At 47.0% G+C, this 18,692-nt stretch overlaps 1 protein-coding gene and 1 long non-coding RNA gene across 2 annotated transcripts; both read right to left on the reverse strand.

Annotated features, from left to right (window-relative positions):
- Positions 1–131: 131 nt before the first annotated feature.
- LOC146691380 (uncharacterized) lies at positions 132–4,877 on the reverse strand. The gene is made up of 2 exons (XR_014915586.1): positions 413–4,877; positions 132–216 (listed from the first exon to the last, which is right to left on the reverse strand). It is a non-coding gene; the product is annotated as an uncharacterized LOC146691380 (long non-coding RNA).
- A 2,077-nt stretch (positions 4,878–6,954) lies between these two features.
- LOC146691381 (ras-related protein Ral-B) lies at positions 6,955–17,116 on the reverse strand. Its single transcript, XM_085434771.1, has 5 exons — positions 16,986–17,116; positions 10,028–10,221; positions 9,461–9,669; positions 8,725–8,902; positions 6,955–8,224 (listed from the first exon to the last, which is right to left on the reverse strand). The coding sequence occupies exons 2-5, from the start codon at positions 10,139–10,141 to the stop codon at positions 8,102–8,104; spliced, it is 624 nt and encodes a 207-aa protein (XP_085290897.1). The 5' UTR covers positions 10,142–10,221; positions 16,986–17,116; the 3' UTR covers positions 6,955–8,101.
- Positions 17,117–18,692: the final 1,576 nt, after the last annotated feature.

Here is an 18,692-nt window from a genome sequence, read left to right on the forward strand (position 1 = left end):
GATTGCAGGAGCTGGGGTCACGGCACCAGTGTAACCGGTTTCTGCTTCATCCCGCTGCAACAGTTCGGCCCAAACAGACTCCTCGACTCTGCGTTGTGTTGTGTTTTTAAAAAGACAAGGAGTCTCTGATCGATCGTTGCCACTTTATTTCCTGAATGGAAACAACGGTGTTGTATCAGTGCAAATGGCTCGCCACACACCACTCCGCACAGCACACTACGGCAGAGCATCCATTAGCATTCCGCTTTAGCATACAGTTTCACACATTAATAAACAAATGAAAAGTACATAAAACTGGTGTTGGACATGTGTCCACTAAGCACTTATTACACTCGGTGCTCATCAGCTAATCAAACATGTTTTATGTGTCTGTACTACTTGGCTATATCGTGTGCGGAACAATACAACTCACCTCTCGTATGGCTACGGCAGACTGGCAGCGATTACTGCAGCCAGCCTCACCTAACCAGCCACACCGAGAGGGGGGGCGCTGTTTCTCCATTGCACTGATATTTGTGGCAAGTGGAATAATACCATATAAACACTGTTACAATAGCATGTGGTTCACTTCATTTTCATACTTTCATACTCAGACCATTTTCTGAAATACTTGTGCCGTTTGGATGGGGCTAATGTGTGCTCGAACTCTCCCACTCCCACCAGAGCAGAGAGGTTTTACTGTAGCACAGAGAACGGTGATTTGCAGTGAAGCTTCCCTGTAAGGTGAAGCTCACAGCAGCACAGCAGCTCTCATAAAGAGGCCAAAGGCTGATTCATTACATGTCTCTGGGACTTCTGAGTTTTGCATCTGCAGCATCTTTTCTCTGTCATATGTTTCTATTTAATTAACTTGTTGACTTACCACAGGGAAAGTGCATTTTGCTGTAATAACAATGCTTGTTTTATGCTGCTGCAGTTGTGTCTGTTTGCATAGGTATTAGCCTGCGGAGGAACGTTTCAGACCCCGAGTCCTCCAACAACACGTAGCTCCACGGTGCAGTCTGACACTGGCTGCTGGGCTGAAACAGGAACAGGAGAAGCAGAAAAAACCACCAAAGACAAAAAGTAATTCCTGAAAAGCACAGACTGCTGCAAACACTTTTGTTTTTAACACTTGGTTTCAATTCAGCTGTTTCTAGTTAGGACTTTTCTCTGGAGCTGACTCACAGACCTGCTGTCCCACATACATCTGCCTTCATCTGGCAACAGACAGGCTCTGGAGCTGGACCGGCTCCCCGGCGTCTGCCGAGGAGGAGGGAACCGAGTGCTAGCTGGAGGAATGAGCGAGCTCCTCACCCTCCCTCCTGCGGGCCCATCACCAGCAGTAGGGCCACGACAGTTCAGAGTGATGTGGACTGGGCAGCGACCTGTTGGTCTGATTCCCAGTTGCTAAAAGTGGCTAATTAGTCATGTGTCTGTATATATTTTCCTTTCATAGTCTCTTCCCTTCTCCTTCTGACTTTCAAAAACAACACGGCTCTCTCCTGTGATTACTGACAGCAGTAAATTTACTTAGATGCACTCGAGTACCCGTCTTAGTGAACCCATCAAATCCTCTAATTGGCAAATGCATTTTCTAGGCTGGGCTCATCATAAAAGGCTCCTGATTGCAGAGACAGAGCCTCTTTCTGTTCAAGACAAAATTCTAAAATTATCGTCCTCTTTGCATAAAAAGCCGACCTATCTTTAGTAAAATGACTAAACCAACAAAATAATTAGAAGCATGGTGGGAATAAAGTGTCCATCCTCTCACTGTGCAGCAGGTTATTCTACATACATCAATCATCTATAACTAATTGTAAACAGAGACAGAGGTTTTATTACAGTATGAAATTATCAGTGTAATTAGATCCCGAGCATGTGAGCAACAGAGCCTCTCCTCCGATGTGCTCCCTCTTTGTACTACATGTAGGCACACTGATAAGGATGATGAACGGCTTCTCCCGTAGCTGCTGATGGATGATACTGTCATTGTGACAACATCAAGCGAAAAATTTAATGAAAATCTTTGATACCTTGAGGCTTTTTGCGGTGGCACAGTGGTAAATGAGAGAAACGCGAGGTTCATGGCTCTCAGAGATTTCACTGAAGCCTGACAGCAAATGAACACTGACCATTATTCTCCCGGTGTGCACAAACATAAATCTACTGTACCTCGGCACTATATGTGTTTGACGTTCCTCTCGCCATCCATGGTTAAACAGTTTGCTTTGACTGAGGAGCCCCCGCACCAGATCTGGTCGGCTCACAGGAAGCAGTCCTTCCTTTGAAATGTAGTTTTAATTATCTCAGTTTCTTAGTGGAGCTGCATGTTGAGGGTCTCCAACTCTCCTGGTTGTATTTACTGCATTACCTGGCAGGCAGCGTGGAATAGGCACAGAGGTTTGTTTTGTTATTCTGCAACAGGCTGCTGACAGCTGTGCAAGATTTAATCAGGCTAACCACGGTGGATATGGCATTCGCAATTACACTTTGACACTCAAATTGGAAACAGCAGATACCTGATGGCTGTGCAAGGACTTAATTAATCTGCTGTGAGGGAAGGCCTTGATACGTGCAGGCTGGTGTGGAGAACACCTGCTGTCCATCTCCCTTTTGTAATTCTTTAATTCCAATTATCAACAATAAGTACATTTTTGGATGCAATAATAATGTTCCAGCTCAATAAGTGGGGGCTGTTGGATGAGACCAATCATTTACAGCTGGTAAGGAAACGCGCCTGACCACAGAAAAACAGCTTTGCAGTGTGCCGTCATGTCTGCTTCAGTAACTAATAATGCATGAGTAAAGGTGAGTATAAGTGCGCCATAAAACAATGTTCAGAGAAACAATATTTTGTTTGTTCCACAGCCTGTTTGAAGCTGCACGGCAGCAGATGGTGAGAAAACCGAAGCTCAAGATAAAACACACAAGGTGTAAAGATACTCATTTAAATGCAGAGGACTGTTTGTTTGTTAAAAAATTGAAAATTGAAAAATGAAAGGCTGATATCCTGCTTTCACAATGACAGAAAGGGGTTTTTCTGATGTACCAGATGCAGCATTAATTTGCCAAGTCCTTCAAATGTGGCACAAAAACTGGTCCGCTGGTATTTTAGGCATTTATTTATCAGTCGGCCTGCAGTGTTTCCATCTCTGTTTCTGGATACCTGCTGAACGAGCTTCCTGCTGGGGTTTTAACCACAACACAACACATATCGCCTCTAGCATCAATAATTGTGGAAGAACAATACATCTCCATGTGCAACGGCACCTTTAACAACCTTCCTGATTATTTAAAAAACGTGTCCTACAAGTTAAATCGGTGCCTCTTTGACAGCGTGGCATTTCTGATGTCATGACATTGACGCTCATCGAAGTGAAGGTCCGATGTGCTCGCTGTAATGTCACTGCAGAGCTGCTGCAGAGCTGCTTTCATCAGTTTAAGCTACAGTGAACAGTTGCATCAGATCCTGATAATGAGTTTGTGTCTCATCTGTTAGTGATTACAGGACTGTGCTAATGTGTGTAAACTGCCAGTCTCGTCTCTGGTGAGATGCTGAAATAAGGTCAGCATATCCATAAAAACTGTGGCTGTGCCTTCTGGCTCAGATAATTTTCCATATGCACAATAACTCAATCAAGCTGCTTTTTTTCTTAAAATTCTCAGCCAACTGAAGAAATCAGCACTTCAGTGCATCGTTCGTGTCATTCTGCTCGTCTCATATTCAGAATCAGTCAGACCACTCTGGATAGCATCATATAAAATACTCTTAATGCTTCCCCCAGGTACACCTGCTCAACCATTCGTTAACACAAACATCGAATCGGCCAATCACATGGCAACATCTCAGTGCATTTAGGCATGTGGACATGATCAACACGACCTGCTGAAGTTCAAACATCAGAATGAGGAAGAAACATGAACGTGGGATCGTTGTTGGTACCAGGTGGGCTGCTCGGGCTATTTCCGAAGTTGATCGACCCACGAGCAGCAGTTCTCTGGGTGAACATTGTGACCGTGTCCGTCCCTTTGCGACCACAGTGCACCATCTTCTGAGGGCTGCTTCCAACTACGTGCCACATCCTGGTCTCTTGAACCTGAGTGTTCTCAAATGGCCTTCACAGTCACCTGATCCAACAGAGCCCCTTTGGAATGTTGTGGAACAGGAGAGTCACATCAAGGACGATCAGCTGACAAACCTGAAGCAACCATGTAGTGCAGTTTAAATGATAACAAATAATGTGAACTATCCAAAAGAATCTCTCACTTCTGATCTTGGATGGTGATTTTTGGTCCTTCAGCGGTTACTTGCCAAGAAATACTGAGTGGCTGTTTGAGGATGGCTTGTCGTTGCCTATAGTCTCTGATGTTAGCTTGCTCATCCATCCAACCATCCTCACATCTCCTTCAGGGTTTCAGGCTCAAAATGCCTAACTTTCCTTAACTGCTAAACAAACTGTTTTGGTCTCTTTAGCTAAATTAGCCTCCATAACAGCTGCACATGGGTCAGTGGACACTGATACAGGCAGCTAAAGCTAGCTGTGCTTCACCTGTTTATTAAGGACTGTAGCAGTGTTGGACCAAGTTGTTTGCTTTGCACTTACTTTCACCAACAGAAGCTCCGGGTATTTGTCTACTGACAGAGTGCTAGCATGTTAGTAATGTTAGTAATTAGATGGTGTCTGAGTCTGTGTGATACATACAGTACATGGATGGAGCTAGCTTGTTAGCATTAGCCAATAACTGAGCACTCCACCCTAATATTAAAAACAAAAAATAGCAGCAAAGAAATGCTTTCAGCTTCAAACTGTGCAGTCATAAACTAATGGATGACATCATTATACACAGTCCAGGGTTGAGTCAGTCTGGACATGCCTGCATCTTTGCTGCGCCCTGACACATCCAACTCAAAGACAGTGGAGATCATGTGACGCCTGACCAACAGACACCGAGGACTCGCCCAAGGTTCGACTTTACCGATCCAAAGGAAGAATGATTGTTACCGCCATCATTGCTCCAACAGCGTGGAGCTGGTGATGATGCTCCACCTCAGCAACACAATGCAGGGCAAAGTGAGCTGTTCACAGCAGAGCTGCTGCGACAGTGACAGCACGGAGCTCTATGGTCAAATTATATTTGGTGATTGATTTTGTGTTGCAGATACGGTGTCTGTGGGCGGGTTTATCACACTTACACCAGTGAAAACAAGCTCATTCATTCATTAGCGGACCACGAGAGGTAACGTCCACCTTGTCCAATGAAAGCTGTTTTGATTCATAAAAATTAAATAAAAAGATATCTGCCATCACTCATTATGCGATACTATAATTAATATGAATGCGCACAGCCATTAATGTTCCATGAACTAAATGTTTAATAAGGACTGACAAACATTCATTCAGTCAATCAACAATCACCAGTGGATGAATCCTAGTAGGGAGCACAGTGGCATCACTGGTGCTCAGAGCAGGCCTGCAGAACAGCAACACTGCCATCCTGTGGGCAGAGCGTGCACAGGCGTTTCCCGCAGAGACTGCACGCAGACAGCAGGATGTGGCACAGTCGCTAAAATAGGAGTTATTCTCTGTCCGCTGCATTTATCTTACAGGGCGAGCACAATTCCACCGAGTCTGTTTCTCTTTCTGTATAATGAAGGACTGTGATGGTGCTTTATCACTCGCACATCCTCATCCCCAACATTAGCTCAGATATAATGAGGGTTACTCAGAGGACGGGGGCCTCTCTGCAGAATGATAAAAGACCCCAGAGTGTGCCGGTGACACAGCATCGGTCATTAGCCGGGCTCACTTTGCCCTTTCATGTATTTCTAAATAAGTGCCTTCCTGTGGGTTTAACAGACCACCTAATCTGCCTACTTAGAGGCGCAGGCGAAGAGTGGGGATCCAGAGAGGTGAGTGTCAGGCAGGTAAATGTGCTTATCAGAGCTGTGACATGTTTGGCTTCTCTGGTGGAAACGCTGCCACAGGCTTTTAAACCTAGTAGGTTTCACCGGAGATGGAAATTACGGAGGATTAGTGTGTTTGTGTTAAGTATGGAGGAAATGTGGAGCCATTATCATTACAGGCTGAAAGTCCCCACACTATTTCTCATGTTAGCTTTCCCTTTAGTTGCGCGGGCCTATATGATCAATAGCGAGCTGAGGAGTCTTATCTGTGGCGCGGTACAGACGCCGGCCCGGAGCTGCTGCACAGCCTGAGGACGTGAGGGATGTTTCGGCTCGGACAGTGAAAAAGAGCAAATCCATAATCCCGGAACATTATATAAATAACCCAGCTTGAATACTCGGGGACGTTTCAAAATGAGGCAGAATAAGATGAAGTCAGATTTAACAGCAACACAGGAATAACCCCAGCTGTGTGGAGGAGGGCGGCGTGTACCTGGAACTACAGCAGCCCCTCCTGTAACACCAGGGAAGGAGCTTCCTCCCACCCTCCACACGAAAACTATTTTCAAAGTGATGTATGGTCAGTCTTTGCCTGGTGATGTAGTCAACCGTGTTTTCACACTGTGAAATGAGTTTCAGTGACCCGGCCGCCCCCGGGGCTTCAGCTACGAGAGCCCACGACCGGTTCATCTCCAGGGTGGCGTCACACAATTCCTGCCGTAAGATAAGGCTGTGAGGTTAATATAAATGGTGCTACTACATCACTGTCAGATTGGAGAAAAACAGGCCGTTGGCACTCTTCTGATGGCAGAGGAACAATCGATGCAAAGTGAGTGAGTGCTGGGTTATTTGACCAAACTAGGCCGTATGCCCCACGGGGACCACGGACTGGCAGCCACGTTTCAGTGGATAATGTCGCTGTAACTGTGGCCATAAAGTAAGTGGCTCCGCTGCCTCCACCAGAGGGCGCTGTGCAGCACACCGCCTCCCCTTACCTGCCACACCACCAACGTTTTTACATCTGTCTGCAGGAAGTCGGACATTGAATCGAGCTCCTTACAAAGACATGAAAAAAGGAAGAAAAGCATTTATTCAGCAGCTCTCAGCCGCCAACAAACACACAGCAGGGTCACCATGAACATCTGAATACACAACAGCTGGAGCATCAGAGCTTCACTCAGACACACAGCAAGGTAAGAAGGTTCTCCCACAAATGCACACACACTCTTACACAACATACATACCACACACCCACAAACATAGTTTGAATTTTTGTTGGCACAGCGTGACTCAACACAGCATGAAGCCACTTCTAAGGTACTGACAATGTAGTGCATGTTATTCAAAAGAAGATCAGGACTATGGAGACTAACAGACTGAATGCATTAGCAGGGTGGCCTCCTGGATTGTCGTGCCTCCCAGCACCGATCCAACCTCGCTCCTGGACAAACGGTGGCGTCTGCGCTCTGAGGAGGGTCACACCGACGTGGCAGAGCTCTCTCACCATTCATTTCCCACATTCTTAAAATACAGAACAAACGTTAAAATATCTCATCGCGTGTACGTGAAGAGAAATGAGTGGATTCTGAGTCAGCGAGGATGTAATTTACAGCTTCACTGAAAATGGTTTTAACATTGATTTATGGTGATCGTGTCAGGACACGACTGCACTGCGTGAACCTCCTGGGATGAAAAAACCTCAATTCCTCGCATGAAACTGAAGAAAAATATTCAAGAAACCTGAAGGCGGGGGGGGGGAAACCGGACATTAAACTTGCAGCTTCAGCAGCTACTGCAAACACAAAGTGGGCGATGGAAACCTGCTCCACAGAGAGGCCATCAGTGTACATGCAGTCTACACTGACTGCAGGCCCAGATTAGAGGAGGCGAACAAACTAACGGCTTTGTAGAGAGAGAGAGGAACCAAAGGAAAGGCAGTAAACCGCTGAACGTGTCGAGCAGCACAGTTAGTGTCAATGGCAGTTTGGTCGCTGGCTTCCTGTGAGCCATCAAGCGCTGCAGTCGCCGTCCATCCTCACAGCAGAGCCAGTCAGCTTTCATTCATTCAGATTGGCAACATAGTGGTTGCGATTGTTCTAGACATGAAACTATAACAAGCTATCAATAAAAAATAATCAGATTCATTGAGATCAAAGACGCTGAGCTCTGCTCCTCTGTTCTGTGGAGCTTTGTGTTTTCAGGTCCACGAGGAGCTCAAAGTAAACAGCATCTCTCCCTGAAGCTCTTCTTGTTCTTCTTGTTCTTCCCTTTCCCGTTCTTGTCTTTGTTTTCAGACATTTTCTTGCCTCGCACTTCACGCATCAGGTCAAAGAACACCTGGAAAGAAATCAATCGCATATTTATAACACATACAGGACTCGTGTGTGAAAGAGTCAAAAGCTCAGCTGTGCAGAAGCTTCAGGCACGTTCCGATTCCTCAGTACTCTATGTGACGGCTCCCAGTAAGACCAGCAGCACGCGGGCGTTGGTACAACTCATCGGGCGGAGCGGGTCACCCGTGTGCATCAGCACGCCCTCCCCTGCTCGATCTCAAAGGCTAAAATTCCCCAAAAATAATTCAAAAAAGAAGTGTGGCAGGTCCACAGAGATTAAACCAGCTCTCAGAATTTCTTTGTTTGCTGTATGGAGGGTCGTGGGCATTAAACCTCCCTGTGCCCGCCCACCTCCTTCCTGGGTCTGGGCCTCATCCCAGTGGGTCATGCTGGAAACGGCCCCACTGGGAGGCGCACTCTAATTTCTGTTGAATCACGTTTACGTCACCTTCAGTGCCTAAAACTTGAGCACAGCTCTGTGCTGGTGCGTCTGAGTGATGATACCTTGTCAACGTTGGCTCTGGTTTTTGCTGACGTCTCCACGTACTGGACGCCCCACGCCTCTGCCTTCCCGCGGGCCTCGTCCACGGGCACCTGCCGACGCTCCTCCAGGTCCGACTTGTTCCCCACCAGCAGGAGCGGGATCTTGTCCTCTTCTGCCTTCACCCGCAAGATCTGCTCCCTGTGAGCACAAATGATTATTTGGTCTTTCTCAGGACGTTTCCCCAAATCTAACATGATAACCAGCTGGCAGCGTCACAGAAACAAAGACTTTTACAGGTTGATTAGCAGGATCGGGGCCGGCGGACGTGCTGCCGTCATGTACACTGCTGAAAAACACTCATCTAACTTGCATTGTAGCCGTTTGGAGGATCCCATCCTCTCCCCTCTCAGCGAGCCTCAGAGGCTGACGTGTTTGATTCAAAGTGCTGCTGACTAACGTTTGCATTAAGCTTCAGTGTTTTGTTGCTGTGCTCTAATCCTATCTGCACCTTCCTGCCACAACACGTCCACACTGACACGCCTCCCCACTGACACTGTGACTCTACACGATCTGGATATTCATGTATTATCCAGACACTGAAAGACACTCGTGGGTGCAGATTGTTGCTGATGTGCCGACTCTGGATACTCTACAGCCGATGTGTAACGAGCGACGATGGCTGATGATCAGTGATGTCATTTTTAACCACTCGCCGGCTTTCATTAATGGCACCAAACTGAACACACGCATCCGTACCTGAACTCAGCAGTGGCAGCGAAGGACTCGGGCTCTGTGATGGAGAAGACCAACAGGAAGCCCTCCCCGCTGCGAAAGTAGTTGTCCCTGATAGCAGCATAGTCCTCCTGCCCGGCGGTGTCCAGGATGTCGATCTGAGCCTCCTCCCCGTCCAGAACCACCTTTTTCCTGTAGCTGTCTGCTTTGGTGGGCTCGTAGTCCTCCACAAACTACACGTGAAGAGGCAGAGCAGTGGCGCCTGATCAGCAGTGACTCAGCAGGCTAACATGGAAATCAGACGCATGGACAAAAACGCCTGCAGACATGCTGCTGGGAGCCGGAGCTCTCCCCGACACAGGTGGGGACCAGTGACAGCAGCGCCTCTGTTAGGCAGGAGTGGCTGTTAGTCTCAGGCTACAGGGAGCAAGGGACTCATTTCACATTTATGGTAAACCACTGAAAACATCATAAAGGTTGCAAATAAAATCCAGATAGTAAAATAAATGAAGAGTGGTCACGCCTGCAGCCAAACCCCCTCATCTGCTGTCGTGACCTTGCTACAGCAGTGCCTTAGAAGTGTTAACTCACCTCATCGTACATGAACTGCAGGGTGAGGGCTGACTTTCCCACGCCGCCGCTGCCCACCATTATCAGCTTGTGCAGCACCAGAGAGCTCTGGTTTTTACCCTTATTGGCAGCCATCACTGGATTCTTCTTTGTGCCTCTCTTAAACACTCAAACACATGTGCACAGGTACACACACACACACACACACTCACGACCTGTAGAGGACAAGAGCGGAAACATCAGTGCGTACAGTAAATAACCTCCGTGTGCCGAAAACACAAGCGTACCGTGGACGAGCACGAGGACAGATGGCAGCTGCTTCTTAGCAGCTTTCACTCTGACTCGCTGTGCCAGGACTCCAGGCTGTGCTCCAGCTAATCTTAAATCTTAACCCCCATCATCTCCATTAAAGCACCAAATTGCCTACTCGTGAATCCTAGAACTTTATAAAGTTCGCCATCAAAAGGTCATTGCAACTGATCAGAAGTAATGAAGCCATCATTCTTCAGTGCAAAGCAGCATTTACAAATGCATTAAACAGGCCACCGTGTGCTAAACTGGTTAAAGAGCAGGGAGACGTGCCTGCCATCTATCTGCTCTGTAATGGCTCTGCCCTCACAAGGTGAAAGCTCACAGTCAATTGCTTTTACCCGACTTCACAACCTTCTCTGTGTCAGATACGATAGCTGCCGTGCCCTCACCTGCTCTATGCTGTGGACATGGTGCTGTGGAGTGCATCAAATAAGGTTCACAACAAATCAGCAGTCTAACAATGTTTACCTGCAGTGCTCAGCAGGAATCAGAAGTGCTTCTTCATTATATGTTTGAGCACGGCCGACAGCTTCAGTCATAACCAGCAATGTGTGAAAGCCTGTTGATCTGATCAGTTAGGAGATGACTGAGTGTCCGAGGAATCTTTTCCTGGCATTAAGCGTTTCTTATCTACCACCTTTACACGAAGCGTCACAGGAGCTTGTATACAAGCAGGCAGAAAGTCAGACGCGAGTGGAGCTGGTGGACGGGCCGTGGTGGTAAAAACACTTCACTTCCTGTTGTCACAGTTAGTGTCACACATGAAAACCATGTGACAGTTCGTGCTGACATCATTGGTGGACTCTACTTAAATCACAAGGCTTAAACTAAAAGCTCACAGCAGTCAACAATCAGTCAAAGTCCCGTGTTCAGAAGGAAATGCGTTACTGCAGACATTATCAGCTCACTGCTGTAACTGAGAGGCGATCGTCATGAAGAGAAGCTGATGTTTTTGCATCCATATCATAGGATGCATCTGTGACTGTATCTGTATCCTGAGCTCTTATGACCCATCGCTTCCTGCAGAGCAGCCTGCTAACACAATTCCAGCCCTGATAAACACTGATGACTTTCAGTCCTCATTAGTTAACCCCCATCTGTGTTTAAGGCATCGTCACTCCCCGTTTGTTATCCGCGCTGCACCCTTGACGCTCATGCCGGACAGGCGAACACTCATCAGCCACTGAGGCGCAACAGCTGGCCACTCCGTGCACGAACCATACAAGCTGAGATGAAGTCTGCACAGTCCATCACAGGAACCCCAGCTCCCTCATTGGGACGATGCTGAGCCTCCTCTGAGCTGTCACACTAACAGCAGCACACAGCTGATTCCTGGCGTTATTCTAAATCTGCTCCACCCAAACAGCAAACACTTCATTTCACAGAGTGGGCTCAGTGCTCACACTCAGGAACCTCCTGCCTCTCACACATGTAATAGAAGAGCTCTGCAGAAGCTACAAACTCCTGGAGGGAAATCAAACAGCAACAACCTGTGTGTGAACGTCAGTTTCTTTACATCGTCTGACAGCAGAACTCGTCTTGCTGCGTCAGCCGTCGTACGATAGCTGCTGATGCCGGCGATGAGGCATCGTGGTCTTCCTATATCCTAGCAGGAAGTGAAATCTGATCTGTGCTCTTCCTGTCTTTGTTATCAGTCACAGGCCAGGATACCCACACAAGCCTACACATACCCAAACACCCATCAGGAAGGCAGCTGACACAGAGGAGGGGTCACCGTGTAAATTATTTACTGCGACCCACTTCTCCGTACGCCAGCGCAGACACAGACTCCATCATAAACAAAGCAGTCAGAGCCAATAAACTCAGGCAGTGTGAAACATGCGCATCATCAGAATCAGAATCAGAATACTTTATTCATCCCGAGGGAAATTAGGGGTTACAGCAGGCAGCACGCTAATGGCGCATGCGCACTCACAAAGGAACCATCATGTGTGCTTAGTGGAAAGTTTCCGAGGGAAGTTCACACAGCGAGGGTGGGGCCGTGTCACATTTCCACCAGCTGCGCTGCGACTTTGAATGCAGGGTCAAAATCAGGGGACAGTTGCAAAAGATATGAAAAATTCATATTTAAGCATGACCCACATCCAGGAGCTGAGTGCGCGCGGTGCTGGTCCTTCTTCGGGGCGGTGGGGTTATGGGGGGAGCCTACAAGGCCGCTCTGGTTTCTAAGGCTCCTGAAATATAGATGACACCAGCGCAAGAATTCATTAAGATTCCCTTTGGAGAACGGCCCGATGTTCCCTCTGCACTCATCCTCACACTCTGGCAAAGACGTACGGAGGTTTGCAGAGACTCTCGCAGATCCTAACAAAAGATTACAGCAAACAGAAAGTGTGAAGCACCCAAACTGGATTTATGTGCCGAGTAAAGCCGAGACATCTGAGCCAGACTTGTAAAGAGCCCGAGGATGCTCCGTCTTTCCACATTCGTCTGATCCCAGGGGTGGGGGGGATTTCCTCTCCCTGTCTGATGAAGAAAACAGTGATGTTTATTCCCTAAATAACAAACCTCCAAATTCCAAGGATTTCCAAAGGAGATCAGTTAGTTTTCTCATCTCGATACCGATCCACTGAGTCAATCACAACACTTATGTGGCCCACCGATACGTCGCGCATGCTAAACAGCTTTCACTTTAATGCTTCTGTCCTCTCAACACTTCCTTCTTTTCCAGCAGAAGTGAGGGAGCACACAGTTCCCACTATAACCATAACTGGAGCTCGCTGTGATAAAACAATACGATGGAGGTAAGAGTACGAGCAGGTCACACACAAAAAAATAAAGACCTGCGGGGTTATTTACCAAACATCTGGGCATCAGGAAATGATTTTTCCTACTTTCAAAGACAGCACGCAGCAGCACGAGAGACATCTTCAAAAAGCGAGCTCCCCACTGTGCATACTAACGACCCTGAGCCAGGAGAGTGTACAGAGAAGCCTTTGACCAAACTGGGCAGCAGGGACCCGGATCGTCTGTAACAGTCCTCGCCCTCCGGCCGCAGCGAGCGGGACCTTTCAAACAAACGTAAACGCATACGAAGTCTTCACTGATCCCTGCAGTGGATCAGCAACACGCCTTTAACACAAAGCAGATATCGTTGCTCCCCATGCTGCAGCTGACCCTGATGATCTTATCCAGACACTCGAGTCGTTCCCATTCCCGGAGCATTCCACTGGACTGATTCACCACGGAGAGACCGATGAGTCCACTTCTCAGCACACATTTCATCACAAATGTATTTGTTCCTGCTGAGCAACTCCCAGCTGCCCACTACTTATCTCTCATTGCAATGTAAACATATCTTTTCATTTTCCTGACAAATAATCACAACGGGCCCCGGTACATACCACCTACACCAGCGCAGCGGCCTGCAGTGCCGCCCCTGGAAGAAATAAAAGCACCACCTCACATTTCCGCTCCATCTGTCTTCACGGAGCCGGTGGTGACGGTAAACTTCACTGCTCTCACACTGTCTGTACCATCGGAGAAGGCGAGGTGGTCAACCTCAATCTGCCTTGTAATACTTCCACGCTGGAGCGAGACATGGTGCTGCGGCCTGCAGCTACAGCTTAAACACAGACGTGGGTTTAATGAGACAGCGAGGCGACTGGACAACTGTGTGAAATCTAATCTCCCAGGCTTTGCATCTGTCGAGCAGAGAGAGCGACGTGTGCTCTAAAAAAGAAATGAACAACAAATACTCAGTTTAAAGATGTTGCTCGTCCCGACCGGGACAGTTACACTTTCCCCTACTTTACTCTGTAACAAGGCATCGATACAGAAGCCAGGACACGGCTGTAAAGTAATAACCAATATGATGGTTTATTGCTTTGCTAACCAAATGATGTCCGTGTTTGTGCTTCCCCTTCAAAAAACTACCGGTTATTAAAGCAGATACAGTTACAACCTGAAGGACGTAAAACATCCTGAGGTCTCCACAGAGGCCTGAATGAGTGAAAGACCCCGGCCGTGAGGTGTTAATTAAAACTGAAACACACCGACCCTGGGCTACCATTGTGTTCCACAAACACTTATTTGCATAAGCAGTTCCTCTTCCTTTAAGGAAACAGGATGTAATGCTTTCCATATTTGATGTGTTACACATATCAGTTACAACTACTGTGTGTAAATATCTGGACATCAGAACATGTCGGTGGGCGTCTTCTAGAGAAGTACACCGAGTGCTCGTCCAGGCCGAGTTTCTACTTCTAATTAAGTCAGACAGAACTAGACAAAGCCCCGTCGGCCTGCTGAGTAAGGCGCCGTTTATCACTGCTACGCACTTACCTACATCAGCACACAGCCTCACTTCTATTTAATGACAGACCTGAGAGGATGGCACTAATGCTAATGCACAGCAGGAAAAGACCGCAGCGGGCTTTCAAGATAATTCAGTGAACTTAAGTTACATAAATAACCTGCATGACTCTCAGCACAGACCGTCTGTTAGTCAGTGGGCAGCAGCAGCCTGACTGAGCAGGTTCGTCAAGAGTAACCAAAGATAATGATCCACACTCGGTTCACATCGATATGACATCTACCTGAAGTACCTCTGCAAACGGACCGTCTCAGTGTCAGCAGCTCTCAAATCAGCGTCTGTGAGCGACAGGCAGAAACAACCAATAGGACGGCTCGTTCAGCAGACTACAACCTCGGCTCAGCGATCGCTTTCTGTCATCTGATCTCTGATCAGCTGTACTTAGAAACAGTGGGTAGAAAATGTGACTTCAGCAGCTCAGTGAGCAGCTCTGTGTGTTTGCTGTGGACCACATTACAGCCCAGATTTCACAGTTGTTCTGACAACAAGAGAAACTTTTACTTACTTCACTTGTGAGTTTGTCTGCATTAAAATGCAGTACGCAGGCTGTACGTCCCTGCTGGTTATAAATGGGTTGTTTCATGGTTACTCCTCAGAGCTACACATTGACCAAAGCTCACCATTCCTCTAGGTTATCCACAGCAGGATTTCCTGTTCCTGCGGGAATGTCACCGGCTAAAGTAATTCACTGGGATTTCAGATCTCCGGGTCACAGGAAAGTGTCAGTTTGGTTATTTCTGCTTTACGTGCTGTCACATAACTCTTCTGATATTTGTACCATTTTCTGGAACATAAAATTACTGGAGATAAAAAAAACTTTTAATAAAGTTTCAGTCATAGTGATTTTTTAGCAGCATGCTATCAAACTCCACTTAGCTCTGACCCAAGAAGAAGTGAGAAGCAGCCCGTGGGTGGATGTTAGCTCAACATGAGTACCCACTGTCCACGTAGGAAGAAGGGAACCTTGGAGGAGTCTCCAAAGGTCGATTCTGTTCATCTGGACGTAGCGTTTTGTGGGAGAAACGTTTCATCATCATCCAGCTGACTTCTTCAGTCTCAGCTGCAGGTTTATAATCTTATAATCAGTACATTTGCATAATGACTGAAACCAGCCCACTGAGGAACAATGGGCTGGGAGGTCAGTTCTTTCATCATAACCATAAACCTTGGAAGAGGCCTGTGGGGCTGGGGGGTAACTTTCTCCATAAACATCTCATAACACTATAAAAATGGATATGGGCCCTTTAAATACAATTTCCCCCAAAACAAATAAAAATGGCCCACCAGCTTTTAGAAACCACAGGAATTCCCACAAAACTGATGACCTGCTTTTCCTGGAAGAGCTGTTATTGTGCTTGGATCAGCGCGGTGCTCGGGAGCTGTTTACGAGGGTTTCAGAAGATCACGAGACTGTGAGCTTACAGGATGTCACTGCTGCTTTAAATGAGGTGTTAGTCAGCCCAGAATGACACGAGTCTGTGTGATGAACCACACACGGTCACTTTCCCCTCACACAGACCCACAGCGGGCTTTGTCAAAGAGAAGGAAAAGTGCTGCTGCTTTGCCAGCATCGTCCCTCCACCAGCACCTCAACTGTATACATGTAAACACGGAGCACTCACCTAGCTGCCTTCCTCCTCACATTTCTGCACTTCACCGGAGGGTTAAAGTGACCATTACAGGGCCTCCAAAGTCAGGGGGCTGACAGAGGTGTCCCTCCATACAACAGGAGAAACTCCATGTATGATTTTCTCCGTCACATACAGACAGAGGACAGGTGTGACAGCACCAGCATGATCTCAGTGTTAGCACACCAAACTGTCCTTTTCGCTGACATCAGCTGAGTTACAGGAACATGAGCCGGACCTGGCTCACTGGGTGTGTCCACTCATCTTCCCAGAGGTAAAAACTTTTCAGCAACTACCGCCAAACAAAGTAGAACCGCTAACTTTACCCAGTCCGTCTCTAAACGGTAACTTTACACAACAACAGAGCAAACAGGAGCGGTAAAGCCGCTGTAGTGCCACAGCACAGCCGTGGAGAGGACAGGCTGTGCTGTGTCTGTGTTACCGAGGCTACACCGCCACTGGAAGCTAAGCTAACGACCGGCCAAACAAACAGCTCGTGCCTGACGTTAGCTTCCACAGAGACAGCTAATCAGTCACCAGTGTGTGTCCCGGTGTCCTCACAGCCGTGGGTGCTGAGAGGACAGCCTTTGGACCCGCGGGGTGCTCGCCCGTCCTTACAGCAGGTGCGGTACCGTCAACCTCCCCAAAGCCCCGGTTACAGACTCACGGTGTTCCGCTTGACCGGGGCTGCCCGGAGCCTTACCGAAGCACGATCCGCTTGTCTGCCCGAGGCTGCCGCTATCTTGCTGAGCGCGTTAACAGCGAACACAGAGGCATTGGTCTACATATACAAACCGCTCCCGCAACAAAAGCCCCACCTTCCGGAAGTACAAGCTGCAAACGGCAGGATGTGACGTAATCAGCCTGACTGCCAGCGTTTACTTGGATTTCTAACTGGACAGGATTACTACTAATAAAAAAAAAATTACTACTAATAATTATGAATTATTAATTAATAATTTTAAATAAATAACAAAAAACAGTTTAGTGTAACAGAGTGGTGTAAAACTAGCACAGTTACTGTCTATGAATCCTCGGAGTTAATACTCAAAACATGTTGTAGGAACTTTTAAAGACGACCAGGTTTCTGTGACGTGACACCGCAGGGAAAATAAACAATACTCTGAATTCAGTTCAGTTTGATTTATACGCCACCAAATCACAACAGCACGAGCCTTACGGAGCTTTGTATTGTAAGGGAAACCCCACAGCTAGCACACGAACCCTGCGATGGTTGTGTACAGTGACGGTGCTCCAGCAGCAGCTTCAAGAATAAGATGATCAATATTATGATCTACAATGAAAACAACAAGTACTTCATACTGACGGATGTGAGGTAGTGCGAAATGTTACATAAACCAATGTGAAAATCATTTTTAACATGAAAAAATAAATAAAAATAAGACGGATTGTGGAAAAGCAAATTCTTGTGAATATTAGAGCAAAACTCAAATAAATAGCTCTATAGCTTTAACACTTTAAATATGAGAAACAGACTTGTGTGGAGTCTTGTGTCCTGACAGGTGTGTTCACCTGTTACAAAGAGGAGAGGTTTCCGAGGACGGTGGGAAGGACTTCCTGAACCGCTCTTTCTCGCAGCTTGATTGGATAATTCTCAGGGAGGAGGAGCTCTGCTGACCGGACCGGAGCAGTTGTGATTAGTGATGTGCGATACCACTGATTTCCTTTCCGATCCGATACCAAGTAAAATTCAGGGTGGTATCGACGATACTGATACTTTGTGCAAAAACTTACTTTATTTATTGTATCTCACATTATAGCATCATCATGATTACAGGACATCATATTACTTGCTCTTATCACTTAATAATGCAGAATTCATCATATAGAAATAAAAAACCTGAAGTTGTGGCTATTTGAACACGCTGCCTGCCTGCAGCACTAAAGGACTAAAGGAGAGACGTCTGTCTCGCCCTAGCAGCACCTGTCCCTCTCCTCTTCAGTTTGCCTCAACATACGCTCGTCCTATTCTGTGATCTGATTTCCTGTGAGGTATCTCACGAGGTTAGTGGTCTTGCCACAGCACCTCACTGTCTTGCCACATGTATTGCAAACCACATCTCGGCTGTTTGTGGAGGTAAAATACGTCTGCACGTAACTCCAATTACACTCAGCCATTGTTGCGAGTGCGCACGCCAGGGGCTGGACACAGTTATACAGCCGTATTTTGCACATGACTATGAAAGGCAGAAGAGGAAGTAGTTCCTTCCAATGTTGACAATCCAAATGATATAGTTTCTTTCCACTGTGTTCCTGTTAATGATAAACTACAAATTTACCCTAAATGACTAAAATATCGATATTTTAATGTGAGAATCGATTCTAGAACATAAATGACTGGTATCGGAGGAATCGATATTTCAGTATCGATCCGCACATCACTAGTTGT

The sequence above is a fragment of the Copadichromis virginalis genome, linkage group LG16 (assembly GCF_057382275.1).
Source record: "Copadichromis virginalis isolate Kocher_CV1m ecotype Utaka linkage group LG16, C_Virginalis_male_GT1.1, whole genome shotgun sequence".
NCBI lineage: Eukaryota > Metazoa > Chordata > Actinopteri > Cichliformes > Cichlidae > Copadichromis > Copadichromis virginalis.

Coding starts and splice junctions, on each gene's coding strand:
- LOC146691381 (XM_085434771.1), bottom strand. CDS start 10,141: ATGGCTGCCAATAAGGGTAAAAACCAGAGCTCTCTGGTGCTGCACAAG. Junction 9,670..10,027: donor TGCAGTTCATGTACGATGAG/GTGAGTTAACAC, acceptor CTTCACGTGTAG/TTTGTGGAGGACTACGAGCC. Junction 8,225..8,724: donor CCAGAGCCAACGTTGACAAG/GTATCATCACTC, acceptor ATTTCTTTCCAG/GTGTTCTTTGACCTGATGCG.